This window comes from Podarcis filfolensis, assembly GCF_964270895.1.
Source record: "Podarcis filfolensis genome assembly, chromosome: 3".
NCBI classification, from domain to species: Eukaryota; Metazoa; Chordata; class Lepidosauria; order Squamata; family Lacertidae; genus Podarcis; species Podarcis filfolensis.
Genome location: NC_139606.1, coordinates 101,003,709 through 101,024,112, shown reverse-complemented (window position 1 = coordinate 101,024,112; position 20,404 = coordinate 101,003,709). Strand labels below are relative to the sequence as shown.

At 42.3% G+C, this 20,404-nt stretch overlaps 1 protein-coding gene across 1 annotated transcript in view; it reads left to right on the top strand.

Annotated features, from left to right (window-relative positions):
* Positions 1-222: 222 nt before the first annotated feature.
* The window catches only part of LRPPRC (leucine rich pentatricopeptide repeat containing), a 113,133-nt gene continuing 92,951 nt past the window's right edge, over positions 223-20,404 (top strand). Inside the window, exons 1-7 of the mRNA XM_083604834.1 lie at positions 223-898; positions 12,414-12,616; positions 16,795-16,917; positions 17,787-17,908; positions 18,009-18,067; positions 19,192-19,278; positions 20,214-20,340. Of these exons, the coding sequence (XP_083460960.1) occupies positions 762-898; positions 12,414-12,616; positions 16,795-16,917; positions 17,787-17,908; positions 18,009-18,067; positions 19,192-19,278; positions 20,214-20,340 (858 nt within the window). The 5' untranslated portion in view covers positions 223-761. The remainder of the gene's footprint in view (positions 899-12,413; positions 12,617-16,794; positions 16,918-17,786; positions 17,909-18,008; positions 18,068-19,191; positions 19,279-20,213; positions 20,341-20,404) is intronic.

Sequence of the window (20,404 nt, the reverse complement as noted above, 5' to 3'; positions counted from 1 at the left end):
AGTAGCAAAGGACTGCACTGTCAGCGGTACACAAAGCTGGAAAAGGACTACGGTCACTGCCCACCAAAGAACGTCCCAGGGATCTCCTACGACCGGCCCGCGGGCGAATCAAACAACCTTCTGCTACGAGCAAAACTTTTCTCCGTTCCGCGCAGGCGCAGTCGGGAAGGGCGCATGCTCAAGCAGAAGTCGAGGGATTCTCTCACGTGACTTTAACGCAAAGGGGAGGGGAGAGCGAAGAGCGAGGCCAACCAATGGTTTCCCCGAAGTTAAGAAAACGGCCGCTCAGTTTTGCGAGTCGCCTTTCAATTCTCCTTTTGTCGCCTATACCGACAAACCGCTCCTGGCAGCCCCGCCGTCCCGTGTGAGAAGCCAGGGCCTTCATTCTTAGAAATCAAAGTCGATAACAAGTGATTTCGATATATCGAAACTCCGGGTTACACTTCTGACTGGCCCGAGGATGCCTCTCGGGCTCACCTTCCAGCTCCCGTTGAAACAAATCCGACAGTTTCGGACGGTACCATTTTTTTAAAGGGGGGGGGAGAGAAGACCTTTTTATCTCTCACAACGCCCCAAAGCAGAGGGAGACCCTTTTAAAGAGCGGCGGGGAAACAGAATCCCGCCTTTTGAGTCACGTCGAGCCAGATTATTCCTCCTTTCAGGAGAGCCGGAAGCGGCGGCGCCGCCTCCTCGCGCTGTGGTTCCGCCCGGCCTCTGTCACGTGCTCCCCCTTGACCGGTGCGTGCGTGAGGAGGAAGATCATGGCTGGGCTCCTCAGGTCGGCCTCGCGGCTCCGCTCGCTCCTCCTGCCCCTGAGAGGGGGCCGCGCCGTGGAGGCCACGCTCTGCTCCCGGGCGCCGCTGCCCTCCGCACAGGCCGCAGCCTCCCGCGGCAGCAGGTGAGGGTGGTTCCGGCCTGGCGGGCGAGAGTCAGTCGGGGCGGCGGGGAAGGTCACGGGGGTCCCTCTGGGCTTCTCAGTCGCCGGGGGAGGCCCCTTGTGGGCACGTTTACTCGGGAGTAATCCCGCGGCGAGCCGGCCTGGTGCTGGCAGGGCCGGGAATGGGGGGCTCCTACGCTGCTTTCGGGGCCGGCGTTCAAATCCTCGCAGAACTGGGCGTCCGAAGTGCTGTCTGCCTGACCTCTTTCACGAGAACAAAATAGGGGTGGGGGAGTGGGGCCCGAATTCCGTGACCATCGCATTGAGCTTTCCTCGGGAGTGCACGTGTGAACGCAGTTGCACTCGGCGGGGTTTACTTCCGGGCACAAGGTGTCAAGTTGTGTTTTTTTAAGGGCTTTTGCTGCAAACCCCTTTGCACGGCTGCTCAGAAAAGCAAAGTGCTGTTGAGGCCGGCGAGGCCTAGGCTTGTATGCCCTCCCCTCAAAGCACGTGTATAGCGTTACTAGCCACAGTGGCTATGCTGTGCCTCTAAAGGTCAGAGGCAGTAATCCTTCCGGATGCCAGGTTGCTGCAGAGCGCAAGATGGGAGAGGGTTCTTGTGCTGGGGTCTTGCCAGAGGCACGTGGTTGGCCATTGGCCTGACCCTGTTCCCTCGCTGTAGTCGGTTGTGAGTTGTTGGGAATTGTGAGGGGTAAACTGTAGCACCCAGAATTCTTTGAGGAAAAGAATGTGCTTCAAATGTACTTTAAAGGTATAGTTTGTACACAGTCTCATTCCCAGGTAAGTGTGTATAAGACTGTGGCAGAATCATCCACCTGGGATGTTTGCCTTCAGGCTACAAGTGCAGAGATTACAGGTTTGAAAGCTTGCCTCTATTAACATCTCCTTGCATGTGGGAAATTAGCATGTTGGGGAGGAAGGTTCAGACAAGGTTTTTTTTTCCTTCCTGGCGTGTTGTTTTAAGACAACACATGAACTCTTTCTTAAAATGGCTTAAAGCATTAAAGTAATGTGGTGGTACATTTTTTAATTATTGGCAAAACATACCAGCAAGTACACAGAAAATCACTTACCTGAATGTAAGTTGAGATTGCAAGCCTTGCAAAAATGCGAAAAAGTTCACTCGCTTTGATGGGTAGAGCATCCTCAAATCTAAAGGCCTTGTTCCTAGTATTCAGTGTTTTAAACTGCCGAAGCAAAGGCTTGCAGAGGGACTGGTTTCCTGATCTGAGCTGGTATAGTGAGAGAATTATTATTTATATTTTGGTTGGGCCTGGGAACACATGTAACCAGTACAGTCCCTGCTTGAATTGGTTTAGGGAGGTGCGTTGTATGGAAGCATTCAAACATACAGCCCTGTAGCTGTAGCCTGAAGCAGATGTAGTCTATGTCTGAAAAGCCCTAACTTTGATTCTGCTTAATGTTTAAGCCAGCTCTTAGGTCTGGATCTGTAAACAGCCCTGTGATCCTTGGATGAAGGGTAGCATATAAAATCAGTCTGTCTAACTCTCCAGGGCTTGCATCTATAAGCAAGCCCTGAAGAGATTCAAATCTTGGGGCTGGCATAGCCCCCATCCCCAATGTTCTATGGAATCCCCCAAGCCTTTGGAGCAGATACAGGGAAATTATTTAGTTGAATACTGCCCTATATTTGCTGGGAGGCATGGGAACAAGTCCACAGTAAATATGTATGGAAGCACACATAGCTTCATGACTTTGATCCCAAAGAGTTCAGAGGCTGGTTTGTGAACACTTGCTGTTCTTGAGCACTTGATGTGCTGTGTGTGACCTGACTCTTTTGAAACCTACTGTATTTACAAGTGATGTGTAAATTCTTTGTGTGATGTTACATCTATCCTGGTTCAGTCCCACATGCAAGCTATCACCAGAAGCACAGAAAAGTTGTTGAAATCTAGTATAAGTTAAAGCTGTAATAAATCAGTAAGCTGCCACTGAATTTCTTGAGTGGCTTGTGGTGTTTCTCCCCTTTTTCTTGTTAACAATTTCCTTCCTTGGTATAACTTTTGGGGTTTTCTACACTGTTTTCAGGCAATATAATCTGAAATTTGATACAGACCTGGGATGGGGCATCTGTGTAGCCCAGCAACATCTGCAAGGCCAGTTTCCATCATCCCTGACCATTGGCCATGCTGGCTGGGGCTGATGGAGTCCAACAACATGTGGAAGATAACAGGTTCCCCACTCCTCACTAATCTGGAATTGTGAACAATGGCTGCAATCTTGAGCATACCTCCTAGAGAGTAAGCCCTTAGTTAGGCTTCCTCTTTGTGGAAACATACTTAAGATTGCACTGCAGCATTTTGCTTTAAGTTTTGTTCTTGAGATCAACATGGAATAGTTATGGTAAATAATCTTACATACAATTTGGCTTACGGTTTAAGTTGCGACAGGTGGGTTTTTTAAACAGATTGGCCTGTGATCTGCATGTCTGACACAGGTTGAGAAAACAGTGGCAGGCTTGCTTCAGGATAACAAAAGTGTGAATCCTACTGAGAGAACACACCATTACAAACATTACAAAAGTAGCTTGTGAGGTGGTGATACTAAACACTGCCTATACTAATTTGCTCTTCAAATGCTATAGAGTTGATTTGAACGTTACTAAACCTTTCCACAATATGAAGTGATCCTGCGCACCTGCAAACAGCCATTTCAATAAGTATGTGCCATCACAGTTGACATGTCTTTTGGATATATTTTTATGTATATTAAACTGGGGTACTGCAACTTCTGAGTGAGGAACCTGTAATACTGGTCTGATAAAAAAGAAGGACTCTCAGAGCAATGCAAACCCACCTGGAAACCTACTTCCCCACTGTGGAAGGACGTGTGGATCCAGAATTGGCCTCCACAGTCACTTACGGACTCACTGTTAAGACCATTTTCATGGAAGACAATCTTACTAGGCCAGAGAAGAAGAAAGAAGGTGGAAGGCTGCAGCCCTCTCAGCCTCCTGCCTGTGGAGTGACATGAGCATCACTGCCTGTGGAGTGACATGAGCATCACTCAGCTCGCATGGAGCTCCCCATTCTACCTGCTAAATGGATAAGGGTGGAAATTAGCCAGTCCAAGATCTATTGGGTCCTGAGCTGACCCTACTGCTGGCACATTGGGTCAATCGCTGTGCCAGCTCTCCCCTTCCACCCTGGCTGCAAATAAGTAAAAGTGGGGCCCTGGTGACAGCTGGCAATTACATGCTACTCTTATGCAGCAATGACTTTTTAAAAGAGTTGCTTAAAGCTCCTTTATATAATTTCCCCTACCCCAAAAAAGTATTCATTATTTTAAAAGAGGTCCTGCTTTGCCTTCTAAAACAGCTCAAAGCAGCAGTATAAATAATAAAAGAATAAATAGCATCCTTCCAAATAAGTCCCCAGAACTCATGAACCTGCTAACAATTTTACTGACCCCAGCTGCTTGGGGTACATTGATGGTCCAAAAGAAGAAGAGAGCCAACTTTTCTATTTAAAAAAAATCACTACTTGGTTGCCTGAAATTTAACGTTCTTGAGATAGGTGCCAGGGAGAATGGCTGTTTAATTAAAGTTCAGTAATAGTACTTGGAAAAAAATGTGCTATGGTTCAGATAATGGATGATAATGAAATGTCATGAAAACAAAAAGCACCTGTGCAGATCTAAGCATCAGAATAGTTAGACTATAGCTAGACTATTCTGTCTACGCAAAGGCACTCAAAACATTGCATTAATAAGCAAGGAACAGTTGGGCTTCCCTAAATAAAGGTAAAGATTGGTGGCAGCTGGCAATATTCTCTGCCTTGCTAGTAGTAGATTGTGAACAGATGGAGTGAAAGAAATGAGCAGGTTCACAACAAGCATTAAAGCTGACTCAAGAGGAACCCAGGAAAATGCCTTTAAGAAAAGTTATTTTTGTCGGTTGCACAAAACAAGCATGCAGCATACAAGGGTCGTGGTTCAGTAGTGTTAAGATTTTCCCTACCACAACTATGGAGGTGCACAAACTATTTGCAATTCAGATTGGAGTTTACAGACATGAGGTCATGGGCATTTGCTACTGGCATTCCATTTACTTTGGGCTTTTAGACTTGCCTGCTGTTAAAAAAATTGCAGCATGCAGTGTTTACATAATTTCTGTCTGAAAAGCAAAGATTTTGCTGGCAGAAGTCTCCATGCTCATTTTTATCAGCAAGCTGTGTCTCCATTGCACTACACAGTTGTCTCAAACTGCTACCTTTTAAGGTTACTATGGTGCAGTGACTCTCAAGTTCAATAGACACCTAGGACCCAGAACACTCAGTTTTGAGTGATGTTCTTTTTAAACTCCTGTTTGTAAAAGTTTGAATTTAGTTATTGTAGTTGATCAAATACAAATGAGATTACAAGTATGTGGCTCTCTGGAGCCTCCAACAGCCACGTCGGTCTCTCAATTCAATGAATGGGTTTAGAACTAATTACAGGGTTTTTTGGGAGGAATGGTTTTTCACCTGCTTTCTTGTTGCTTGGATTAAGACCCCTTTAGGATATACCACTGCCATCAAATTTTCGCATAATTTGTTGATGGCAAGAAAGCTGGAACTTGTTCTTTGGAAATTGGAGGTTCCATTATTACAACTGAACCAAAGTCACATTTCCAGAGGCCTTATGCTGTACTGCTGGTAATGTAGCAGGCTCTGTAGGCTGAGTTAGGTTTGAAATCATTCTGAATTGACCTTTTCAGAACTTTGATCAAGATGCTAGATTAACTTGTGTTTTCAATTCTTGCTGTTAGACGTCGCATATCAAAGGATTTAAAATACAACTGTGTAGTGCTTTAAGTTTTTTCTTAAATTCATTTTCAGATAGCTCTGGTTATAATGTACCTTTTTGATACCAATGTTTGTAGGATTCTTTGCCCCAACGTGCTGACAACTTTGTCTGATGGTAGTGCTGCTGTTGAGACCCTCCTTAGCTCAGGTTGTAACCCAGTAGTGAATCCCGACCCACCAGTTGAAGACTTGAAACTCAAGAGCTTGAAACTCAAGAGCTTGTACTAAAGCAAGTTGTCTCTAGAGCTAATACTGCTTCAACCTATTTTCAGTTAGCAGGAATTATCCTGGCTGGATGCCTTTTGCTTGAACTTTTGCTGTGGAGGCACAGAGGAATTTGGATTTCTGTCTTTAGCGTACACTTTAGTTTAGTTATCACACTTTTTTTAACATTATGAGTTTTAAGTTCCAACCTTGATGCTGCTGTAGGCATATGAATAAGCTTAAAAGGAACATGTCACATTTTGATGTATATAAACAGTGTTCTCTTTAAATATAAACTTGTTTGTTTTTGTTGTGTAAAGCAACATGCTGCAAACTTTTTACCACCACATTTCTCTGTTCAGCTAAACCAGTCTTCTTCAGCTTAGTCCTCTCTATATGTTCTGCACTACAGCTTCCATCAGCACAGCCATGTTGGCTTGGTCTAATGAGGGATATAATCCGAAACATCTGCAGGACACCCAGTTGGGGAAGGTTGGGCTAAGTCAGGTGGGGGTGACGGATGTTGGATTTCCAGGTGATGCTGAGCCACAATCCCCTTAAGTCCCAACAAGCATGGCTAGTGACCAGGAATGATGGGAGTTGTAGTTCAGCAACATCTGTAGAGCTTGGGTTATTCACACCTGGCATAAGCTGTAGAAAATCTGTCCTGGGAGCAGCAAGGACACAAAGTACAAAAGATGGGACTTTGAATTATGACTGTACAAGGACCCCAAAATCTACTCTTTGGCACCCTGGGGTCCACCCACCCCACTCCAGATCTGTCCCCCAAACATGGGTTTTAAAAGTTTATTTTAACATACAGTTAAAACGGGTTAAAGAAGTTCAGGAGAGTGCACTAGCACTACACAAGATTGGATCTTTCCGCTTAACAGCTGGTAAATGGGAGAATCCAATCCTGTGTGGTGGTGCTTCACAAGTGGTTTTCCTTTGAGGCAGAGCATGCATCAGGAAGGAGGGGTGCAGTATTGGGCCTTATTTTGCCCCGGAAGATGCAGCCACCGGTCAAGTAGGTCCCAGCCTTTTCATATATTTTTTCCACCCTTCCGGCCTCATGCCTTCCCCCTTCCTGTCATGGATCGTTCTAGGCCGTTGCAACTCAACTCACATCTGTCTGTAGCTGTGCATACCCAACCCAGTGTGGTGTAGTGGTTAAGAGCGGTAGTCTCGTAATCTGGGGAACCGGGTTCGCGTCTCCGCTCCTCCACATGCAGCTGCTGGGTGACCTTGGGCCAGTCACACTTCTTTGAAGTCTCTCAGCCCCACTCACCTCACAGAGTGTTTGTTGTGGGGGAGGAAGGGAAAGGAGAATGTTAGCCGCTTTGAGACTCCTGAAGGGGAGTGAAAGGCGGGATATCAAATCCAAACTCTTCTTCTTCATTCTAGTCCCTCTGAATGTGCCTTATTTGACTCTCAGCTGAATCCAATGCATAGTCGTAATATTCACTGAACGTAACAGAGATCTCTGTTCCGGATCTCTGTTCCTGAGTAAATAATATTTATTAAAATCATTTTGAAATACAGTGATAGGTATGGAAGACTGCTACCCTGAAGTGACTGGAGGAAGAGCTGGATAAACGTATAAAACGAAATGAATGTCCAAGCAAGTGATGTAAGTTAACTTACATCCTGTAAATTATCAATTTTTATCCTGAGCGGTCCTAGTAGTAAATTCTGAATAATTATCTCCTTTCCCCCTTTCTAATCAGTTTGACCAGTGATACTTGTCAATTTGAAGAGTTCTATTATTAAATATGTTATTATTTATTAGTAGGTATTCCAGGGATAAAAGCAGCTTACACTAACAGTTCCTTTTTTAAAAAAGCAACCTAAAAATGCAAAACCTCAGGAGCACAGCACTAAACAAACAACAAACAAAAATAGAGCTGTCCGTTCTGCCTAGATTATGCCTACCGCCCACTAATTCATCTTTCTTGATGGTAAAATTTCTTTACCACCCACCAGTGCTCAATGGAAGGAGGATTCAGCTTGTGCCATAGAACCGCCTACCGCCCACCTAGAATCCTGAAACTCCCACTAGTGGGTGTTAGGGACCAGGTTGACAACCCCTGGCCTAGATAGAAGAGATGCATTTTTCGTATAGTGAAGGATGGGATCCATGGATGAATAATTCCTGCACTGCAGGGGGTTGGACTAGCTGACCCTTCTGGTCCCTTCCAACTCTACAATTCTATGGTTGGTCCTCGCACTTGCTCCACTGGGCAGGACCAATCAGATTTGAATGTGACCAGCTGAGTGGCAGAGCTGCCCCTCCCTATCAGTTCCTTTACCTTCCTGCCTTTGGGGAAAGCCCAGAAAGCAGAGAAGCTATGCACCTTGGTACAGATGGCAGCCTTCATATAACTGCCTTAGCAGTTTTCACTTCCCACAGAGCTGGCACAAAACAAGTTCTGATGGCCATCTATCACGGATGGTATTATTTGCCTGTTAGTGAGGCATTTCCAAGATATATGTACAAGGGAGCATTGTCTGTGTGGTACATGGGGCCCAAAATCTGTGGGGTACGTAGATAGTATCTGAACTACCATCTTTTCCAGAATTTTTCTTGCAAAGGGCTCTTGCATATTTATTTGGGAAGCATTTTTCATAGCATTGGATTGACTTCTTTGAAGTCCCTTCTCATCTAAATTCTCATGTCTTTATAAGTACTCTGAGCAGGACCTCCTTGCATTATCTCACTGGAAGTTGTATTAATTAATTAACTGTGTTTATATGCTGCCGAATAACTAAGTGGTTTACACAAAATACACTTAAAATGGCAATCAATATATTAAAATACCCCTATGAGCCATAAAACAATGTGTAACTCCAAAAAGCAGAGAATAAAATCAGTAACAAAAGTTAAGCTACACTAGCAATACTGTCCAGTAACTAAATTTTAAAATGAAAAATCTGAGGGAATAAAAATAAAAATAAAATTTGTACCCTGCCCAAAACAGAATAGAAGGGGCAGCCCCTTTCCTCTGGGTCCCCCACCTTCCAAAATCTGTTCAACAGCATTGGAGGTCCCTCCAGAGCAGAAGGGAAGGTGGTCTGAGATATTGCAAAAAGGGGAATTGGCAAAAATTGCCTCTTCTCCTCTCTTCCACTGGTGTTGATTTCTATTAGATCAGAGACTCTTTTGTGAATGGAAGGACACAATTGGATTCAACCCTAAGACTTTAAAATTTTAAAAGTTTAAAAAGCCTGTGAAATAAGGCCACCCAGCGCTGAAAAGACAACAAAGTTGCCTGTTGAGCCTCTCTTAGGAGAGCGTTACAAAGTTGATGTATCACTACCGAAAACGCTCTGTTCCCAGCAGCCACCCTCTCCATCTTACCTAGAGAAGCCATTCTGAATAAGATCTCAAGGTCCAGATAGCATCATGTAGAATCATAGAATCATAGAGTTGTAAGAGACCACAAGGGCCATCGAGTCCAACCCCCTGACAAGCAGGAAACACCATCAGAGCACTCCTGACATATGGTTGTCAAGCCTCTGCTTAAAGACCTCCAAAGAAGGAGACTCCACCACATTCCTTGGCAGCAAATTCCACTGTCGAACAGCTCTTACTGCCAGGAAGTTCTTCCTAATGTTTAGGTGGAATCTTCTTTCTTGTAGTTTGGATCCATTGCTCCGTGTCCGCTTCTCTGGAGCAGCAGAAAACAACCTTTCTCCCTCCTCTATGTGACATCCTTTTATATATTTGAACATGGCTATCATATCACCCCTTAACCTCCTCTTCTCCAGGCTAAACATGCCCAGCTCCCTTAGCCGTTCCTCATAAGGCATCGTTTCCAGGCCTTTGACCATTTTGGTTGCCCTCCTCTGGACACGTTCCAGTTTGTCAGTGTCCTTGAACTGTGGTGCCCAGAACTGGACACAGTACTCCAGGTGAGGTCTGACCAGAGCAGAATACAGTGGCACTATTATGTAGGAAATGATGATACTTCAGGTACTCCTACCTAGTGATGTTAAAATCTCGAGAATAATCTTTTGGAGAATATTCTCGAGAATTTTCATTTAAAATAGGAGAATATTTATTTTAATGCATTGAAAATTATATAAGTAGTTAATATACGTGTTTATTCATGGGTAAACTTGTTCAGATGGCAACCAAAAACTGTATAGGTACTTTTATTCAATGGGGCAATGCCGTGAATTCACATTCTTTGATTTTTTTGCACCAAACTTGAAATTGAAAATTCAACGTGAATGACTCACGTTAATCCCTAAGCCTACCACTAACCGTATATTTACCATCAACTTTGAATTCTAATTATGTTGTGTATGTATGAAATGTAGCTTTTAAAGTAAAAGGAAAATGAAAAAAACCTCAGGTCCACTACATGAGTACGTTCTTTAATAAGCATATCTACATGGTACAGTATTTTCAATGCAACACTAATAAAATCAATATAAAGTTTAAAATAAATGCTACATATGTCAGCTTTCCTGCTCTGTCCACAGTAAGCCTATTCCTTTTTGCTGTTACACATAATTGTATAGGCCTAGGTACTTTAAGTGTGTAAAGCATTAAAGCTACTTTCTGTTAAAAAAAAAATCACACTGTATGGCCAAGGGTGTAGAATTGCTAAGAATAAGTTCACACCAAAATAGGGGAAAAGGCTATTACATATAGTTGAAATACATACGAATTCAAATCTTCATCAAATTAAATGAACCACATTTTTAAGACTAAAAAAAAAAAAACTAAACATTTTCTGTAGCTCATATTTCAGAACTGCCACTGGTGAATGACACAATGCCCAGTAATGTAACTGGATCCAAAAAATCATTATTCATTACTTACACTGGCAATATCACAGCTTGACTTATTATTTACTAGATTTTTTAAATGTGGGTTGTAAAACTGGTTCTTACATTAGAATTTACAGTTTCGAGAATATTCTCTGGAGAATTTTCTAGCATAGAATGGATGCATTTTCACGTAATGCTAAACCATGGATGAGTACAACATAGGAATGTCTTAATGAGCCTGAGTTGCATGCTCCACACTCTTCACGCACAGTTGCGAGGAGGTCTTTAGCAGAGTTAGTTTTAAATTTACACAATCTCTGCTGAGTTTAATAAGCCAACTTTGAACCGTTGGTTAGGATCTTGTTTTGTAAAATTAGTCAGACTCTTAAAAATAAAAACCTGCTAAAGCTGTGCTCCTAGGTATGAAGAAGGATGGATTAGTGGGGAGCCTGCAGCACTTTGCTCAAGCATGTCTTATGTAGCACTGAACCATGCTTTAGCATTACATATAAATGCAACCAGTGACATGGAGCCCCCAGTTTACATTTCACCATAGCTGTCGTCTGCGGCTAGGGTAGATTTTAGATCGGGGTGGAAAGCCTCAGGCCTGGAGGCTAAATACCCCCCCCCCCAAATCTTTCCGTCTGGTCCTTGGGACTCTCTCCAGACCACATCCCTCACCGGCCTTTTTTAATACCTTCTTTGAGTGTTTTGTGCCTGGCTGAAATGCTTGCTTGATCTCTGATAATGGCTTGCTTGCCTGAATGGAAGACAGAGGGTCTGTGTGTAGCCCTACTCTACAAGGGTAAAAGTGACATTCATTGCTCTATTCACGTTTACCTCTGGCCCCATCCACCCCTAACATGTGGAGGATTGCCAAGAAGGGACTGTGGCCCTCAGACTCAAAAATGTTGCCCATTTCTGCTTTAAGATGGTTTAAAACAAGTTGGTTGGTCCTTTATACATTGGTACCTCGGGTTAAGTACTTAATTCGTTCCAGGGTTCCGTACTTAACCTGAAACTGTTCTTAACCTGAAGCACCACTTTAACTAATGGGGCCTCCTGCTGCTGTGCCGCCAGAGCCCGATTTCTGTTCTCATCCTGAAGCAAAGTTCTTAACCTGAAGCACCATTTCTGGGTTAGCGGAGTCTGTAACCTGAAGCGTCTGTGACCTGAAGCATATGTAACCCGAGGTACCACTGTACTTTATTGTCACCAGTTTTGTGCGTGAGTAGGTGAAGTATTGGGAGCTCAGAGCCGCAGCGTATGAACGCGCCGCCATCTTGGAACTTCAGGTCCTGGTGAAAAGGTGACAGCATATTATATTTCAGGCCCCCATGTTTCTTCTGTCCTCCTTACCACAATCTCTTTAGCACCAGCTGTCATAGCTTCCACTTATTATTTTGCAGCTCTTTTCTGTGTGTATATATATGTATGTACAGGCAGAGTACAATAGCGTTTTTTGCAGTTGAGTGCTGCTTTGCAGGTTTAAATTCCATGTGGTAAGGGTTGAACTAGTTGACCCTTGGGTCCCTTCCAACTCTAAGATTCTATTATTCTCTGGCCAGCTTCCTTCTTTCAGTGCTTTCCAAACAGAACTATTAGCTCTTGTTGTTTCCTACCCCTAAAACTCTGGAGGTTTGCTTCAGCTCTGAATGCTCAGCAAATGTAAGACACAAAGTATAGCTGTTATCTGCCCTCAAAGCGGGATTTGTTTTGTTTTGTAGGCATCTGATCTACCAAGCAAGGCTCTTTACAGTTGCAACTAAAGAGAAGGGAGAAGTTCAAGAGCAACCACCTTCAGCTATTCAAAGCAAGCAGACACAACATTTTGATTGGGCCTTGAATAAACTGGATGAATCTATCAGAAGAACTGGGCGCATTACTAAAAACCTTCTATTAAGAATATTTCATGATGTGTGCAGAACAGGTAAAGTGTTACTATTTTGCTTAACATTATATTTACCTAACATGAAATTTTTGCTTAACAGCGTGGTTTTGCCTTACGTTTTGTTAAAACCCTTGGCAATTATTAATATATACTGTCTTTAAAATGCTTCAAAAATAGTTGTAGCATTTTTTATTTACATTATTTCTAGCAGTTGGGTGGCTGCAATAATAAATTGAGCTCCATTTACTCGGGTTACAGATGTAATTTGTGAAAATTGATTAGTTGCAGGGCACAAACATTTTAACAGTATTCCTTTTTTAACTAGCATTGACAGCGAGGACTAAATTTCATGTGACATGTTTATATAAGAGTGCTTAACCTGGATGCTTTTATTTTGGAAAAAAGCAGCCACAGGTATCCAGTCTGAAATGTGCTCCTGATCTGGATTGGGGGGCCCATGCTGGCTTTCTGCTTGCTCTTCTCCAAAATAAAAGCAGGTGGCTTATGCACATTTGTATAAACGTGGAGAAAGGCTCCATTGCTCAGTGGCAGAGCACATGCCTTGCAAGCAAAGATTCCTCCCTAAAATTTTGGAGAGCTGCTGCTGGTTGTTACTGACAATCATGAGGCAGGTGTACCCACGGGTCTGGTTTGGTATAAATCAAGCTCGGTCCCTGCCCTTATGAAGCCCTATTATAATCCTTCTCTTGTGCCTTGGCAGGGTCAATTTAACGACAAGCTCATCCTGCATTTTAAGCATTAGCACCCAGTGGATCAGCATATTCCCTGCAGTAGCAGGAACAAAGAGCCAGCAACAGGCCAGTAAGATGCCTACAGTTGAATAGCCTCAGCTGTAATGGAATTGCCCTCCAAGATGCAGTTCCCTCTGAATGGCAGTAGCACATGATGTACGGAGATATCCTGCTCCCCCATGAATATAGGGTTGCACCATTGCTTATCACTCACTTTGCTTATCCTGGCCTCAGACCAACTCCGTAGCAGGTGTGGTTGAAGTTTGCTGTGCCACCACACTCCCATTGCTGTCACTTAACGAGAGGGAGGGGGCAGGGCAGCAGTGGGGTTGAGGCTGCACAGCTGCTCTGGTGGGAGCCCCAGATTGGCTCTGCCCATCCACATGCCCAGCCCCAATCTTGCCACTTCACTGTCCGATAAGTTGCAATGAAGTTGCTGGAGGGTGGCAGAGTAGCACCACCCCAACAGATTTTCTGCTCCTAAAACACAGGCAACAATTTGCACGTAAAGACCGGCAGACCTAAGTGGGGCTGTGCAGGCTGTGCATAACAAAAGGTGTATCCAGTCACGGTGTGGCCTGTGGTGGTGGTACAGATACACGTGTGACAGCTACACGAATGGATGGCCATTTCAGTGCATAGATCTCCCTTCCTTGATCAGGTCAAGCAACTCTTGGAGTGTACATTGCTCATTTTCTTAGCTCTTTTAAGACATGAACAGAGTGGAAAAAGAAAAATTAACAGGGTCAATATAAGTGGATATTAGCTGCATGGATCCAACCAAGTTTCTAAACCATAGCAGAATTTCTGTTTCTGTACCCAAAGTGTACATAGCTGTGGCTTGTTCATCAGGGCATCTGCAGTTCACCATTCCTGGAGGTTGAAAAGCCAACTGTATGGGATTACTTTTCTACAGTGTGAATTGAAATAATGGACATAAAAGCTGGGCTGGCTTGCGGTTTTCCAGTGTCACATCTTGCTAAGAAGCAGCAATATCAGTGTCCTTTTAAAAGGGGGATATCCCTTTCCTTTTTCCTTGTCTCTAGGATCACTCTGTATTTTACTTTTTTAACATGGGAATAATTCCTACATAGGAAAAGACATATACAGTATTTGAAGTGCAGCTTAAGTTTCCACTGACTGAGCAGCTTGTGCAGGTATCTGTTGCCCTAGCCACTGCTGCTTAAAGATGTTCAGGTGTGACACAGAAGTCTGTTTCTTAATCTGGCAAACCTTATTTTGGTTGAGATTTCATCTGCATGTTACAGAGCTTAAGAAAACCACCATTTCATTTGGGAGACGTTTTTCCTGTAGTGCTAACCCTAACTGTAATCTTCCACTTATTTGGTTGCCACATCTCCAGTTCTTGATGGACCATTTGGTGACTGGTTTTTGCCCCAAATTCTCTATGAATTGCAGAGAACTCAGAAGGGGGGGGGGCATAAGCTCTTCCTAGGCTTTTCCTAACAGCAGAATTGGCAAGAGCATTGGGTAAGAGCAAGCTTCCTCAATCTCAGCCCTCTAGATGTTTTGGGACTACAATTCCCATCATCCCTGACCACTGGCCCTGCTAGCTAGGGATCATGGGAGTTGTAGGCCAAAAAAACATCTGGAGGGCTGAGTTTGAGGAAGCCTGGGTAAGAGTCTTCTCTCACACCTTATTCCTTGGTTTGGCAAATCTCTTCTCTTATCTCATGCTTTGGAAAACAAGAGAGTCCTCATTGATCCTTCTCCTTTCCCCAGCTCCTAGTGTGAGATAAGAGAGGAATTTCTTTGCAAGGATTGGGTGGCCAGTGGCAACTAGAAATGATGGCTAATAGCTAAGCGAAGCAAAAAGTTATATACTGCTTTGCATCAGATGTTATGGAGCCCAGTTTTATTCTTCTTGCACATGTATTCAGTCAGCAGATAATAGTGAGCTACTCTTTTGAGGTTACAGTCTGATTAGGCAGTATGTATAGAAAGTGTATTATTTCCTAACGTAAAGCTTTCATTGGGGAAAACTTTTTAGAAGTTCCTGAGCAGTTCCCTGTAAAAGTGGGATCAGTAGCTTGTTTCTTTCTAAATTGAAATAAAGAACATGGGTGTTATTTCAGTTGTTTAGCTTACATGAAAGGAGCACTGATTTCCCCCGCCCCCCGCTGTGCTCCCAGTGAAGAGCAGAAGCTCAGTATATATATTCTGCATAAACAGAGATCAACTTAAATCATTAATTTATGTGATTATTGTCATTTCTGCCCTGCTTATTGCATCACTTCATTCTGGCAGTTAGGTTGCTTAAAACACATTTTTTGGGTCACCTTCTCTTCTGTTCTCAAATCTGACGCATAATTTGGCTTTCTTTGGGGTGCTATCTGTGAGCATTTTTAGAAGAACTGTTTCAAAAAATAATTCCTGAGAAATGTGACACTGTGCACTCATGTGTTACTAAATCCTTCATAAATATGCTACAAACGTATTGAGTTGTTCCAGAAACGAGTGTGTGCATATACACATTGGCACTTGCATACTACAAACTATAGGCAAAACAGGCTCAGCTGCATATATATGGCACTAGAGCACACTTTATGTACATATGCAGTGGCCATACTATCAGAATTTTGGTTTTAAGCTGACCTTTTGCCTGCACATATTTGCACTGCAGGACTAGTTGCTCCATTTAAAGTATACCATCTGGGACGTTTACTGTGAGTCAAACTCTTCAACAATAGTTTGAGACACATCAGGAAAACATGGTGGCTAACACCCTACATTAGTCATAACCCTTTGAAATTAATGGACGTGGCTAACTTAGGTACATTAATTTTGGAGGGTCTATTCTGAGTAAAACTTGGATACAACCCAATGCCTCTAGTTTTACTATCCTTGGAAATATATCAAAAAATAAAATAAAACAATTGTCCAGTAGCACCTTAGAGACCAACTAAGTTTGTTCTTGGCATAAGCTTTCATGTGCTGGTATCTGAAGAAGTGTGCATGCACATGAAAGCTTATACCAAGAACAAACTTAGTTGGGCTCTAAGGTGCTACTGGACATATATACATACATATATATATATATATACGTGTGTGTGTGTGTATGTATTTTGGCTGCATCAGACCAACATGGCTACCTACCTGTATCCTAGAAAATGTTACTAAATGCATGCATGTTCAAATACTTTCCCAGGTGGTATGTTCTAAATTAAATTGAACTGGGTAGCGAGCCCCATTGAACCCTGGGGCTTATGTCTGACTAGATACACCATAGGATTGAGTTCTTAATTCCCCCATCTTGCAAAGTTTGACCTGCATCTCCTTTCCTGTTGTCAGATGTCACAGAACAGTGTGGATATGCTTTTCTAAACTTTTCAAAGCTATCCGTAGGCCCCCCCCCCCCGCTTAATAGATTTTATTGCCTTTATGCCTTCTAGGTTACGTAGTGATTGTTCATGTTGCAGTTTCATGTATCTTGTTCTGATTTAGGATACCCAAGTAGTAACCAGGCCCTACTGTTGTTGAGAACCTGTGGTTCATTATTGCCTGAGCATCATCCAGCTGAAAGAACAGAACTTGCCCATACCATATGGACCCAGTTGAAAGGACTAGGTATTCTTTTTCTTAAATAAGTCGTATGAATGTTATTTTAGCATGTGCTTTATTTTTTTCTGGTGTAAAAATTAATGGAATTAAAATACTGTTAGATACTAAATGTGTAGCTGACATTCTTTAAATACTTGCACATACAACTCTTGGAAATCTGTTTTTAGATTCCAAGAGCTATACTGACATCTAGAGGTGTTAATATTAAAACCAAGCTTTGTTTTTGTGCAATGAAGTCAGTTAATTTGTCGCTTAACATTTTTGAGAGAGAGAGAGAGACTTTAGTTTAATATTGCTACTTTTTGCATTGCTAAACAATTATCCAGAATTCTGTTCAATATCCCAATTGCTCCCACGGGTAATAGCTCTTAGAGCTTTGGTTTGCGAGTAGATATTAAATAGTGGTTGTGTTAAATACCAGACCTGGCTTAAATATAATGTCAAACAGTAGTTGGATGCTACCTGAACAATATTTAGGCTTACATAGACCTTTCCCCACCATGGGTTGGATTTCCTTTCTTAATACACGTAGCTGCAAACCATAGTCACAAATGGGAGTACAGAAGGAGGGTTGAGAATATTATGTCTGAACTGGCCTTAATAATATCCATACTTCCTCAGTGTAATGAACAGGTTGTAGACTTAAGATGCGCTGTGTTGCAAAACATGTGTTAAATGTTTGTTTCAGGCGTTGAATTACAAAGGTACACTCTGTTTAGTGGACTTTGAAATATAGCTTCACGCGCTTTCAGAAATTGTGTGTTCTTATCTATGCCTAAATTTGTTGCTATGATAGTAGTTGCATTGAATTATTTTATCGTATTGAACTTCTTAATGTACTGAATCTTAATTTTTCTTTATAATCTCTTGTCAAGGTGTTGTGTATGATGTAAGCCATTACAATGCTTTGCTAAAGGTCTACCTTCAGAATGGGCACACATTCTCTCCAACTGAATTCTTAACAAAAATGGAAGAAGCTAATGTTCAGCCCAATCGAGTATGTACTTCTTTCATAAAGGCTTTTTTTTTTTGGCCAACTTTTAACTCACCACCACTCATTAAATAGCAAGTCTTATTTTCGTCATCTTTTTTTGTAGGTCACTTACCAGCGGCTGATTGCTGCCTATTGCAGCAAGGGTGATATTGATGGTGCTAGGTAAGGGTTTGCATAAATGGGCCTAAATATTTCACAGCTAAAATACATCTTACAGCATAATCCTTTACATGTTTACCCAGAAGTCTCATTGAGTTCAGTGCATTTACTCCTGGATAAGTATGTATAGCAGGGGTGGGGAATCACTGGCTTTTAGGCATTATTAGCCGGGGAGGGGCCCAGGGTCTCCCCATTTGATCTGCCTGGCCATTTTGTCCAAGCTCTGCCCACCTGCCAATCATCTGATACCTGATATGATGTCAGTGTGGACAAGTAAAAAGGCAACTGGGCTAGAGAGGCTTTTGAAGGGCTGCCGATCAGCTCATTCTTGGGACTTCAAAGCCCCATATCACCTGATGTCATAGTGACATTAGGTGATTGAGAAGTGAGCAGTCCTGCTTGCCTGTAAGATTTGGGCCACGGGGAGTAAGGAAGGCAAAGATTTGGCTAGATCCAGTTCTCCACCATGATTTCAGTGTTGATATTTTTAAACATGAAATAAAATTTAACAAAGAAACAAATTTCACTGATTGAATAATGAACGTCCATTGAAAAATATAAAAGGGATAACTTTATCCAAAGAAATGACACTTGGCTATTGTTATTTTCAAACAAGCCAGCTGAATATTGTGACTGGCTTGTTGAAACTAAGCATAGTTAATGATCACCACAGTTTTGGTTCTGAACAATGGCTAGTATGCAACATTATTCATGTGAATGCAGCCATTTTATGCAAATGAAGAATTGGAATTTGTATAACCTGAAAGGAACAAGGTACAAGAAAAAATACCTAGCCAGTGGAGAAAGCATGGATGTGTTTTTATGCTGCACAGTACTAATTTAATCAGGAATTTCCTTTTTAGGTTAAAAGAGGAATATATAACATAAAATAGGGTTAGGATCAATGAACATACACTGTTTTTCCAGAATATGTTTTAAAATATTGGATTAATTGTCTCTTTGTATTTAAAATGGTAATCTCACGGTCTTAGCTAACTCAGTATTACAAGACTTAAATGATACCTTATTTTGTTTTACTTCAGCATAAAGTCTTCAGTATAAAGTACATTTGTTTTACTTGCATTTTCCAAAGAAAAACATAGCTGACTTAGTTCTTCATCTTGCAGCAAGATTCTTGGTTTTATGAAAAGCAAGGAGCTCCCAATCACAGAGTCTGTATTCAGCGCACTTGTGACTGGCCATGCGAGATCCGGGTAATTTATAGTTCTTACTCTTCTCCTGCTTAAATTGCTACTTTCTCTGAGTTAAGTGAATGCATTTTCTAATTTTTGAATTGTTACAAATAGTTACACCCTTCATATCAGCCCCAGTTACCTGACAGAGATCTTATGTGTGCATAATGTGTTCAGGGATCTCTTGAATATAAAAAGCTGCCCCCCCCCAACCAGGTGACTGTTTGCATGGGACAGTTTCAAAATTTGTAACCTTGACTGGTTTTCTGATGCATATGCTTAAGGGCCAAACTACATGTAAAAAATGAACTTAAGTGTATCTCATTAAATTGCATGAAAGTTTTTAGACTTTCACATAGCAGCTGAAAGGGGGTGGAGGTGGCAGGTACAGCCCCTTTGGTCCTACTTGCCCCCTTCCTTCATACAAGCAACGAAACAAGGCAGGAAGCCACAACTAACTGTAGTTTCCTGTTTTGTACAGACTGGGCAATTGTGCAGGATTTGGAAGCCATATGATCTATGGCTTCATATTTTGCCTTTTTTAGAAACCAATAGCCATAGCTTCCCAGTTCCCAGGAAGCTCTGGTTAACTGCAGATTACCAGTTTTGCCACTTGAAGAAGGGGAGTAGAGAACAATGGATCAATGGGGTTGTATTATTAAGCCAAGATTTGATTGTGCTAATGTAGCCACGCAGGTGAGCCAGCCTTGATGAATTTTCCCCTTCCACTGATGATCCTTATTGGGACTTGCCAGAGATGGCAGATGTTCTGTCTGTTCCCGTCCTATATTTCATTCATTACTTTTCCCACAGCTGTTTAATTGAATAAAGAACTCATTGTTGATAAATTGTGACCTCCCCCCAATAGGCTCAAGTCTTAATACCAACCACAACCAGTTTATAACATTGTATTTGCCACTATATTAAAAAAATATTTTTTAAAAAACACTTCACAGGGATATGGAGAATGCTGAAAATATCCTTTCTGTGATGAGAGATGCTGGCATTGAACCTGGTCCAGACACATACGTTGCACTATTGAATGCATACGCTGAGAAAGGTGACATGAGCAAAATTGAAGAGGTAATACACACCGTCTGCAAAGGTGCAGCTCTGTCCAGAAAAGATTTTATAATAGCCATCACTT